This window comes from Canis lupus, chromosome 16 (genome assembly GCF_048164855.1).
Source record: "Canis lupus baileyi chromosome 16, mCanLup2.hap1, whole genome shotgun sequence".
Lineage (NCBI taxonomy): Eukaryota > Metazoa > Chordata > Mammalia > Carnivora > Canidae > Canis > Canis lupus.
The window spans coordinates 12,800,137-12,811,636 of NC_132853.1; the positions used below are offsets into that span (position 1 = coordinate 12,800,137).

The 11,500-nt window shown below is 64.7% G+C and overlaps 1 protein-coding gene across 9 annotated transcripts; it reads right to left on the bottom strand.

Moving 5' to 3' along the window:
* Positions 1-3,001: 3,001 nt before the first annotated feature.
* On the bottom strand, positions 3,002-11,356 carry NSMF (NMDA receptor synaptonuclear signaling and neuronal migration factor). 9 transcript variants are annotated; one of them, XM_072778868.1, is made up of 15 exons: positions 11,187-11,354; positions 10,716-10,777; positions 9,554-10,060; positions 8,436-8,511; positions 7,292-7,384; positions 6,520-6,596; positions 6,015-6,108; positions 5,416-5,536; positions 5,106-5,189; positions 4,993-5,026; positions 4,845-4,915; positions 4,674-4,753; positions 4,468-4,570; positions 4,169-4,244; positions 3,002-4,087 (listed from the first exon to the last, which is right to left on the bottom strand). In XM_072778868.1, the coding sequence occupies exons 1-15, from the start codon at positions 11,255-11,257 to the stop codon at positions 3,990-3,992; spliced, it is 1,647 nt and encodes a 548-aa protein (XP_072634969.1). In that variant the 5' UTR covers positions 11,258-11,354; the 3' UTR covers positions 3,002-3,989. The 9 variants fall into 9 exon arrangements, with proteins under 9 accessions (XP_072634969.1, XP_072634971.1, XP_072634970.1 ...); XM_072778870.1 differs by having other exon boundaries at positions 7,292-7,360; positions 11,187-11,353; XM_072778869.1 differs by having other exon boundaries at positions 6,544-6,596; positions 11,187-11,350.
* Positions 11,357-11,500: the final 144 nt, after the last annotated feature.

Consider the following 11,500-nt stretch of genomic DNA (forward strand, 5'->3'; position numbering starts at 1 on the left):
TTGTCCCCGACCTTGAGGGAAGAGCGTTCGGCCACTTGGCGTGGAGCTCTGCAGTGCTTGTAGGCAGACACCCTCCTTTGAGTTGAGGAAGCTCCCTTCTCCTTTGCTGGAGACGTTTTCTTCATCGATGAAAGTTCTGTTTCCTGGTGCTTTCACCTCGTCCATTAACGCGCCCGTGTGGTTTTTCCTTCCTTAGACTCTCGATACAGGGTGTTCATGGTTTTTTCTTGATACAAAACCAGCCTTAAAGTCTCAGAAGACTCTCTCTGATGGTGTTACATTCTCTTCTTTATATTTTTCTGGATTTCATTTGTTGACACAGTCCTCCTTATTTGTGGAGTTTCTATTTACAATTTTGTCTACTAACCAAGACTTTTTTATGATCCCCAAACCAATACTTGCAGGATCACTTAGGGACGTGGAGGGCAGGAAAGCCCTTGAGCACCGGGATAGCAGCAGACATAGCTCAGTGGAGGGTGAGCAAGGCCACATCCACCTTCTCGTGTCCGCCCACACTGGAGGCAGCATCCTCTTCACGGCCCTGTCGTGTTTGCACGTCTGTGCGTCGTCTTGGCAGTTTCTGTCTGGGACCCTGGCTATGGTGCCAGGTGCTGCAGCCTCTCCCTGCTGGCCGGTCCCTAGGGCTCCCACTCGGATACCATCCTGGGAAATGGGGTCTGGCCTGCCCCTGCGGCCTGGGTGGTCCTCCCACCATGGCACCCCCTTCCCTTCACCACATCTCCCGTTTGGCTTTGCTGGGCCCGCCTCCGGGAGCAGCCGGTCTGTGGTGCAGGGCCTAAGCGCAGGGCTCAGGTCACCAACATCCTTGCAGGTGGCCTCTGCACCTCCTCCGTACTCAGCCTGCATGGCTGCCGTTCCTGGGCCCGCAGACATGCTGGCCTTGCTCCCTTAGTGTGTGCAGGCTTTGTCAGTGGAGCTGTTGGCACGTGTCCCTTCCAAAAGCGGGGGGGCAGGTGGTGGTGCCAAGTGCGAGCTTCAATGTCATGATGAGGGGGCACCAGAGAGTTCCAGGGGAGGCAGAGGTGCCCCGTGCTGCTGGCAGGGGTGCTTGAGGGGCCTGCACAGAGGCCAGGCTGGAGATGGCAATGGGGAGGTGTAGCGGGCATGTCCTGGCCGTGGTCCCCCTCCACCCCGTGGGTAGGCGTGCGTGCATCCCTATATGGACAGCTCCTTTCCTCTACCTCCCAGGATAGGAATTGCGCCCCCCCTCAGGTCATCCCCCCTAGCACACCAGGTCCCAGTGTCCTACCATAGCGCCCATTTGCAGGGCCTGAAAGGGGCAGGCCGGGTGCCCACATGTCCTGAGCAAGGCCTCAAGGGTGGAGGCCAGCAGTGCCCATGCCATCTGGAGAGACGAGCACCATCCCCAGGCCAGGTCTTCGGGTCACTGTGAGGGTGCACAGGTCAGGGTGAGGGAGCAGGACTCCCTTCACTGCTGCTCACTCCCCTGTTCACTATGACAAAGCCTGAAGGCCTCCCCCTGATCAACGGCCCTTTGGAACCACTTGCTTCTGGGAAAGCCCAGTGTATGACCCAGCCTGGCCCCAACGAAGGCGCAAACCAGGGCAGCGGGCGTCTGCCTGTGGGGCAGGGGGGCATGGCAGGGGTTGCTGCTCGGGAGCCACACATGCACGCACCTCAGCTTTATTAGAGAAACAGCAAGAGTGAAGTGAGTGTGCAGGGGGCAGGGGAGGAGGTGAGGGGAGAACCTCAAACTCCCCGCTGAGCTTGGTGCCCCGTGCAGGGCTTGACCTGGATCATGACCTGGGCCCAGATCAAGGGCCAGAGGCCCAGATGCCCCACATCAGACTACCTTCCTTAAATGCTCTAATGACCCATGGGACCTTTCCCGCCCACTCACCAGAACTGGGCACCAAGTATCCTAATGTTTGTGCCAAACCAAAAGGCAAGAAAGGCCGTGTCCCCCCGCTGGCTCCCATGGGGTCCCTGATGGACCACATGCCTATCAGCCCCTGGATGCCCTTGGCCAGCTTCCCATCGGCTGCCCTACTCTCCTTATTAGCACAGGACGTAGGTGGGGGACCCTCCACCTCCACCCCTGCCTCTCACTGCTGCGGGGGGTGCAGCCGTGACCCCGGCCAGCCTCGGCCCCATCTGCCACCACCTTCCCCCGGTGTCTCCTCCGCACATTTGCCCGTGAGCCCTAGAGTCACCTGCTGGCCAACCTTTGCCCCTCTCTGCCTTCCCCGGGGACCCTAGGGGGCATACACCAAGGCAGAGGTGTCTCAGGGCCCATGAGAAGACAGGGGACAGGAAGGGGCAAGGACCCAGGCTCCAGCGGGTCCCAGGTGAGGGCTGCACACAATGTGCAGGCCACTGGGTCATGAGGGGAGCACCAGCCTCACGGTTGTACAGGCACTGACACCCATGGACAGGAAGCCAGGCAGCACCACACAGGCTGCAGGTGGGGGGAGCAGGGCGGCTGCATCAGGGCTCAGGGCCCAGGCACTGAAACCTTGCACATGACACAGCCCAGCACATGAGCACGGATAGCACCTGGTCCACGTGCCTATGGGTTCACTTGCTCCCGTCGCCACCTACACATCAGCTGCCCACTTGCTCGGCTCCCACACTCCTCCTGGCCCCCAGCACCTGCTGCTTCATCCTGGGGCCATGGGGGACCCGGCCGAGAGCACTGGGCACAGCCAGCAAAGCACGGCCAGCTGGTCCTAGGGTCACGCTGACCATACGTGAGGGGGTCTAAGGGGTGTGTGGACCCCTCTGCTTGGTGCTGGGGCGGCAGGGTGTAGGGGTATCTGCCCTCCCCTCTTGAAGGAGCTCACCCTCCCCACGGCTAGACCCTCTTGTGGAGCATGCCCCTCAGCAGGAGTGTCTGGGGCCCCCCAGCTCTGTGTCCAGTCAGAGGTGTGCAGGCAGCCACCCCAGGCCAGGAGGCCCCAAAGTTCCTGGCCCCCTGGAGACAGTGGACAGTGTTGAGAGAGGAGACTGAGGCGGCAGCCGCAGCGGAGGGTCAGGTTTAATGGTCACTCTAAGGGATATATCGTACATCATTCAGAGCCCAGCACACACCCCTGCCCCTCCTTCTGCTGAGGGAACAGCCAAGTGTCCTCAGACCCAGGCTCTGTGAAGGGGGGCCTGCCCCCAAGCCCCAGCTATATACAAGAGCTGGCCCAGAAAGGCCACAGGCCCGCAGTCCACTGGCTGCTCAGAGCTGTGGGGGTGCCCGCCCCCCGGGACCCAGCCCAGCCGCCCCGCGGAACCCTATGCACTGGGAGAGTGCTGCAGACCTGGGCAGGCGAGAGCTGAGCCACACTGCAGCATTGGGGTGGCGGCTGCTGGAGGTTGGGGAGCAGGCAGGACCCAGCTCAACCCAGAACCTCCTCCAGGGCAGCGCAGGCCTGCCCCCTCCACCACTGCCCAGGTGCCCCTGCTGGGCCGGTGCGGCTGAGGTCAGAGGAAGCAGGGGGTACAAGAGGGCACAAGCGCAAACCATCGGGGTCTCGGCCAGGGCTGGAGCCAGGCCGGAGAGCCGGGCAGCACTGCCCCACAGACGGGCCGCCCTGGTGCTGGTGATCAAATACGGCAGGGCTGGGGGGTGGCTGGGGGCAGAGAGGGTCCTGAACACATGTCGGACTGGGTTGTCTACACCATAACTGGTAACAGAGCACTGAACTATTCAACTAGTAATGCTGCTTCCCTTCGAATTGTTTTGGGGGTGTGAAAATTGCACTTATTTCTATGAACCCACATTGAGGAGCTGCCCGGTACAGGGCTGAGGCCCCATCAGCGTCTGGCTGCCGGGCAACCCCTGGCTGCGTGGGCCGAGGCTCTGACCTCTGTGGCCCGTGGTGCAGTGAGGGCCAGACCCCCTGGCAGGGAACCTGAGGGACATCTGAGGGTGCCCTGAATAGGCCGTGAACACTGGGACCCACGCGGCCCAGCCCCAGCCACTAGTCCAAGGGAGCAGCCGGGTGCAGGCCTGGCCCTCAGAGCACGTCCTCGAAATCCAGCAGCTTCGAGTGCTGGCGGCTCTTCCACAGGCGGTACAGCCGGAAATCAAAGTAGGTCTCGATCATCTGCTTCCCTGGGCAGAAGAAGAAAGGCCAGGACTCAGGCCTTGGCTCCCGGATGCGACCTGAGGCTGCCAACCAGCCTGGAAACTCACCTTGGGCTGACAGCTCCAATGGGGACTCGAAGGTGACCCTGTATGGGGTCATGAGGCTCCTGAGATTCTGGAAGAGCTGGAAGGGCAGGGCAGGGCCATGAGTTCAGGATGGGGGAGGGAGAGGGTGGGGGACAGTGTTGGGGCAGCAGGACCCCCCACGGGGATCAAGCACAAGGGACCCTGGGGGCTAAAAAAAGAAAGGAGGGTAGAATGACCAATGAGAGGTTAGGGGGGTTGGATTGTCCGCAAGCCCAGGGCAGGGTCTGGGGCGGGGGGGTGGGGTGGGGGCATCCCTGTACCTTCTCCCCGTTGGGATTCCCCAGAATATAGCAGCCCATGATGTGGATGATGTTTGGCTCTGGGTTCACTTTGCTCATCAAGCGGCTCAACCGCTTCCAGAAGCTGTGAGGGGAGGCGTGGGTCACAGGTGGCCTCTGCCCAGGCCCCCAGGGCAAGGATGGGGGGCCAGGACGCAGGGGCTGGGGTGGCCCCCCTGCCCACTCACTGGATCATGTCCTCTTCTTTCTCCACTTTGGCAAACGTGGCCACCTTGTTCTTGAGCAGGTACAGGTGTCCGGGCCCACCCTGGAGGAGACGGCGGTTGGCCCCTGGGGCGCACACGGAGAGTGCCCGATCACTGCCCCCACCCCGCCCCCACCCACAGCCCGAGCCCCACCTGGCAGAAGATCAGCATCTTCCAGATCTTGGCCCCCTTGTGGTAGACATTCAGCTTCTTCTCTATTTCCTCTAGGGAGGGGGCAGTGTGAGCTCTGTTCCCCAGGGACCCTCCCTCCCACACACTGGGGGGCTTGGAGGCCACATACCCAGGATGTCCTCAAAAGTCGCATGCTCGTGGTCCTGAAACAGATACAGGCCACATGGGGGTCAGAGCCCTGCGGGCAGCAGCCCACCCAGCCCCAGGGGCAGAGGTACTCACATAGAGGATGGGGATGATGGATGGGTCGTCCCTGCGGATGATGGTCGGGATGTATTCAGCTTTGGGTACCTTGGAGGAGATGAGCTGGAGACAGCGTGGGGAGCTGCTCAGGGCCCAGCTGCCTGGGAGCCCCGGGTCGTGGGAGGGCCCCAAGGTTGCCCCCCATCCCCCTCGAGGCTGCTGGGAGGCCTTGTGGCTGTATCACATGCAGGTAGAGCCAATTGGGCTCCTGGAAGAAAAAGGAACTCCCCGCCCCCACCAGCCCAGGACCGGCTGGAATAGGAACAGGGCAAAGACGGCCCGACCTCACCATGACCTTGGGGGGCACAAAGCCCTCGGTGTCACAGGCCACAGCCTCCAGGCCCTTCTCAGTCTCCCAGTCCAGATCCTCAAAGGCCTCCCCCAGGGTGCAGTGCGAGCTCTGCAGGTCACTACCTGGGGGGCAGGATGGGTCACCAGGACTGCAGAGCAGCACAGTACCCCCAGCTGCAGCCCGCAGACACGGGGTGGACAGAGCCCACACTGAAGGCTCCTGGAGGGTCCTTCAGGCCAGCCAGCACCCAGGGCAGGTGAGAGACCAACACAGGCCACCAGTAGCCTGGCAACACTGCCACTGGATGCTGTGGCATTGGGGACCCTGGGGAGGCCAGTGAAGCTGGGTGAGTGGGTGCCCTGGATGGAGTGGGCAGTGCAGCCCTGGCCGCTCGGCGCCCTGGAGCTGGTGCAGCACACAGCCCTGCCCTTAGTTACCCTGCCCACGAGGTCGGTGGTACCAGCGCCCCCACCTCAGAGGGGGTAAACTGAGGCTCAGAGAGCGGAAGCGCACAAGCCTAGCTGCCGGGGCAGGAGGTCGGCCCTGTGCAGAGCAGGAGCTGGCTGGGGGCCTAGGGGACCTCCCTGCGCCGGCACCTACTGTCTCGGGAGTCGTGAGAAGTGTCGGCTTTCATGGGGGTGGGATCGCTCCAGGACCGGCTGAAGCTCCGCTCCCGCCGCTCAGCGAACGCTGCAGTGAGAGCAAAGCGGGGTCAGCAGCGGGGTCAGCAGGGTCATCAGGCGGGCCGACCTGGGCCACCCCACCACCCCCTGGGGACCTGGAAGGTCAGAGGATGCCCCCTGATGGCCCAGGGAGGGCGAGCAGGGTTAGCGGTGCCCCCGAACTTGCCAGCGCTGAAAATGGGCGGCCAAGGGGGGGTGGTCAGAGGCCAAGGGCGGGGCCAGAGGCGGGACCGTGCGGAGGGGCTGGGGGTGGGGCCTGGAGCCAGAGGCGGAGCCTAAGAGCCAGGTTCCAAGGAGGGGATGGAGGGGGGCGGGTGCTGGAGCGGGGAGGAGGGTGCTGGCGGGGGTTAGGACTGCGGGGGTCTTTCAGGAGCAGCGAGCAGCCCGCGAAGCCCTGGTGGAGAGCAGCGCCGCCCACCTGCCCACCTGCCCGGGGTCTTACTCTGGGCCTTCACCCTCCGGCTGCCGACCATGCGCAGGTGTTTGCGGAAGTTCCTGGGGAAGAAACACGGGGGCTGCTGAGGATCGCCAGGGTGGGGGGCGGTGGTCAGCCCCCCCATGCCCTCTGCTTGTCACTACTGTCCATGGCCAGGCCTGATGTCGCCCGAGGTCCTGCCTGCACCCCTTAGGGATGGAAATCCTTGCACCTGTGCCTTCCTGCCCACTGCCCCCTTGGAAGCCCTGACCCACCGATGCCTTCCCAGCCCCGCACCTCCACTGTCCACCCCCGAAGCCCACGACCCCTCTCCCAGTGTTCAGGGCAGACCAGCTGCCTGTACCAACCCCAGGCAGGTGTGCAGCCTAGAGACTCCCTCCCTGCCGGTGTCCCTGGGCCACCTCAGAGACGGGTCTTTGCCCCCAGACTTGTGCCCAGCCAGGGTCCAGTGTCCAAGATGGACAAGGTTTCTGGTCACATCTTTGAGGTGGGGCTTGCTGCTGACCCCACAGCTCTGGGGTTCAAAGGCCAGAGAGAGACATGGGTGGGCTAGCCGGCTGTCAACGGACCCCCCAAAACAGGCCCGGCGGCCCAGGTCACACGACCTCTCCTGCCTGCTGCGTCCCCAGAGCAGGGCCAGGCCAGTGGTCGCCACCGCCCTTCCCCCATCAGGTCTGCCAGAGCCCAGTGGGTCCAGGCCAGACCAGCACAGACAAGAGACGGACCCTGGTGGCGAGTGGCTGGCAGGCCCTACCTCTGGATTACAGACGCGGAATCATTCTCCCGTTTCCGGCGCTTCCTCTCCGCGTAGCCCCTGAACACCCTGGGAAACCACCACGAGTCAGCACTGCCCTTGGCCGCAGGTAGGAGGGACCGAGACGTGGGGACAGAGACATGAGCGCAGGGCCTGGAGGGGCATCCAGGGCGCCGGGCCAGGCAGAAGGGTCCTGGCCTGTCTCACCCTGTCTCCGCCCGGCACCTGGCAGGCCCTGCCATGGCCTTGGTGCTTGCTGGGGCACAACACGCCCTTGTCCCTGGCCTGCCCAAACCTACTGGGGGCTGGGAGGGTTCCCCCAGGGACGGCTGTCCCCCACGGTGCTCTCAGGCTCAGGTCCCACAGGGTACTTACGAGATGCTGGAGGTGCGGCGGGAGGGGCAGCATGAGAGAGAAGACACAGTGAGCCACGACCCCTGCAGCCCCCAAGATTCCCGGTTACTGCCTTCCCTGTCATTGACTCTGAGGGTCCCTCACTCGCACACCAAGTATGGGCAGCGCACTAGCTATGCTGTGGGAAGCCCACAAAAGGGCAGTGGACGCGGAGGTCACTGGCCTGTGCCACCAGGTGCTGTGACGTGGTCGGGCTGCCCCCAGCCAGCCTGAGAGCTGTGGTGGGCCCCCCTGGGTAGCACAAGGGGAGGGAGCCTGGCAGCCAGGGGTGCCTCTCTAGAAAACCCAGCTATGTGTCACGGAGACGGCGCCAAAGGCCCCAAGCGGGGGAGGGGGCTTCTGCTGTGTGGCCCCTTGGGGTGCGTACAGGACACAGGTCATTGGCTGTCTGGGGAGCTGAGCTGAGGCAGCGGCCTAGAACAATCACTGCCACTGGTGCCTGCAGCAGCTGCAGTCCTAGGCTAAGTCCCCTGAGGACCGTGAGGGCCGGGGAAGACCATGAGGGCTCTCCAGTGCCAGGAGAGCAGAGGACAGGCCCATGGCAGGGGGGCATGGAGAGGCAGCTGGGGGGCTCGGGGAGCAGAGCGGCCAGCCCTGCCTTCCTCGGCACTGGGGTCACATCTGGCAGGTGGGCCTGGGGTCATGAGGGTATGGCAGTAGTTCCTGAGCAGCGAGCTCCAAGAGGAGGCCCCTGGTCCAGGCTGTGGCTGTGTATCAGGTCATGACTCACGCTTGCATAGTTGTGGTTGCTGTATGGAAGCTGAAGAGATTTTCCTTGGGGAACCAGGTACGGATGGGGACGTCATCTGCAAGATAAAACAAGTGGTGAGGATGGCTGGGAATTCCCACAGCCTGTACTCCCACCTGCTCTGCCAAAACCCATGGACGAAGGGCACCAGGTTCCTAACCCTCTCCCAGGTGGGCGGACACTGGCAGGGGCTATCAGGCAATGAGCCTGCTCAGCTGTTGAAGCCAAGACAGCTCAGCAGCTTCGTGACGATGGTCTTTGCTGAGCTCTCTCCGGGGCTGCCTACGGCTGAGGAGCGCTGCTCTGGAAGCACAGCCTGTGTCCAAGGTGCCCAGGGCCAAGATTTACTCTGCTTTCCTTTGGTGAGGCAGGGAGGGGGAGGGGGGACAAGGGCTGCAGCCTCCGGAGGCTCTGGGGCCTGCTCTGCTGCCTGCACCCTCCATGCCCTGGGACCATTCCAAGAGGGCTGGGGTAGAGGCCTCCCTTCTCAGGACCTCTATGGGCCCTACAGGGTGGAGGAGGGCGTGCTGTTCCTTCTCAGCCTCACCCCTGCCCCAGCCTCCTGCTGTGTCCATCAGAGGAGCACGAAGTCTGAGGTGAGCAGCGCATACCCCAGGCCATGCTGATGCCCAGGCTGTGCTGACATGAAGCCCAGAAGGCAACCTGGGATGATGTGGGGACTCAGCTGTTGGCAGCCTGCTCCTCAGGAAGTGACCTAGGGCCAGCAGGCAGGGGGGCTGCTCGCTGTCCCACAGAGCTCTCCTCTAGACACAGTTAGCCTCCAGGGTGCACCAGCCTCCCAACAGCTCAGCCATCCTGGGGGGTGCCCGATGGCAGGCCAGGCTCAGATGGCCATGTGCTTCCTGAGGGGAGTGGGACCCAGGGCAGGTACGAGTCCTCAGACCTCCCCAGAGGCAGTCTGATCTAACTAAACCATGTCTTGTGCCTGCTCAATCCTCAAGATTCCCCTGGTCCCCCTCCTGCAGGAAGCACTCCTGGATTGACTTAATGCTGCATAGCACCCTGTACACCACGACCTGGACAGTGGTTGTCGCCAGCAAAACCCAGCACCCACCCCTCGCCCCTTGGCCTGCCCTCACCAGACACACGATCGACACTGTACATCCTCTCCAGCTTCTTGCGGCGGTTGGTGGCCTCAGGCAGAGGTGGCTGGTCCAGCCCAAAGGTCCGAGGGGAGGGGCTTGGACCAGGGGCCAGCTGGGCGCATCCAGGACACTCCTTAGAGCCCTGGCGGCTGCCTGCCCAGCTCTGGCAGGACCTGCTGACGTCCTCTCGGCTCCCCCCCGGGCTGGCACGCAGGGGCTGGCTGTGGTGGTGGGGGTGCCGCTCCCGCTGCCTCCGCCCCTTCACCACAGCCAGCTCAATGGCCTCGGCCTCCGGGCTGGGCAGAAGGGCCGGCTCCCCAGAGATGGTGTACACACGGGGCTGGGGGCCCTCACTGGCCGGCTGCCCACCAACAGCCTCCTCTGAGAGGCTGCCCTCGTAGCGGCCGTTGGAGACGAGGGAGAGGCGGCGCTTGTTCTGGGGGGCAGGCTGCATCTCGGGGGACCCGTCGTGGCCAGAGTAGGCATCCGCCAGCAGGTGGTCTGGGGGAGAGGCAGCAGGTGAGCTGCAGTCCTCTGGCCCTGCCCTCCCACCCTCCTGGTGCCGCGAGGGCAGAGAACACCCAGCGAGTGCCTGGCCCAGCAGTGGAGGGAGCTGCCCTCCAGCCCCAGTGCCCGAATCCCACGCCCCAGCCATCCTCAGAAAAGGTGTTTGCGAGCTGCGCACTTCTCTCAGAGACTCCCACCCTCCTCCTACCTGGGCCCCAGGCCCTGGGTGTGTGTGGGTGGAGGTGACAAGCTGTACTACCTGTGGGTGACAGGGGTGGACAGGAATAAACAGGCCACCTCCCAGCCTACCACTGCACCCGTGTGCCCAGTGCCAACTTCTCCCCTCCCCCCCACCAGCTGGCCCCCAGAGACAGCGGTGCCAGCCCTGGGGGTGCCAGGAGGCCTGTTGCCATGCCAACGGCCCAGGCTGGGTGGGTGCCATGGTGATGAGTGACTCGGAGCTCCTCCTGGGGCTCTGGGCCAGGGAGGGCAGGGGGCGTGAGGAAGCCAGCCCAGCAGGGCAGCAGCCGAACTCACAGCCCAAGGGTTGGGACTGGCGCTTGGCCCGGGCCCGGACAGCATCCCTAGGTCGTAGGGGTGGGGCGGGGCTGCAGACCCACCCCTCTGGCACCTCTTCGAGAGCCCCTACCTGCACCATTCCGATTCTCAGGGTGACTCTGGGACAGGTACTCGCCAAATGCTCGGGCTGCTCTGAAGGGTGGACAGCGGGGTGCGCCGTCAGTACACCCAGGCCCCTCTGGACTCCCCCGACACCGGAGCCTGGGGCCCCCACCCCCACCCCCACTCCCACCCCCACTCAGGCTCCGGGCACCAGCGAGCGGGGGTTCGGGGTCACCCCAGGCAGGCCGTGCGGTCCCACCCCCAGAGACCGCAGGGCTGGCAGGTGGCAGTTCCAGAGGCCCTGGGGTCCCAGAGCAGCGTGGCCGGGGCCAGGCCGGCCTTCTGTCCAGACCCCGTCACTCCGTGGGGGGGGCGTCGTGCGGTCTGGGAGGGGAGCGGCGCCGAGGGGGGTAGGAGCGGGGGAGGGGGACGCGGCGCGAACCCCGCCGCGGGGGAGGGCGCGGGCGCTGAGCCCCGGCGGCCGGCCCGCCGCACTCACCGCACTTTGGCCGCCACCGAGGACATGGCCTCGCTCCTGAGCGCCCTCCTCCGGGAGGCGGCGGCGCCCATGGTCGCGGCGGCGGCGCATCCCCCGGCCTCAGAGCGCGCCCCGCGCCCGCCGCCTCCGCCGGGGGAGCCGCACCGCGCCGGGGCTCCGGCCCGGGACCCGCATGGCCGCACGGGGCCGTCCGCGAGTCCCGCCGCACGGGGAGAGCGCGGCTGGGGCTGGGGGCGGCGGCTCCGCCCACCACGACGTCACGGGAGGGCGGGGCTGGGAGGCGACCCGCCCCCCACGACGTCATGCCTGGGGGC

Excerpts from the sequence above, each read along its gene's own strand:
- NSMF (XM_072778868.1), bottom strand. The coding sequence starts at position 11,257 with ATGGGCGCCGCCGCCTCCCGGAGGAGGGCGCTCAGGAGCGAGGCCATG. Across the intron at positions 8,512-9,553 it reads CAGTGTCGATCGTGTGTCTG|ATGACGTCCCCATCCGTACC; the intron begins GTGAGGGCAGGC and ends TTTATCTTGCAG. Across the intron at positions 6,109-6,519 it reads GACCCCGGGCAGGTGGGCAG|CGTTCGCTGAGCGGCGGGAG; the intron begins GTGGGCGGCGCT and ends CTCTCACTGCAG.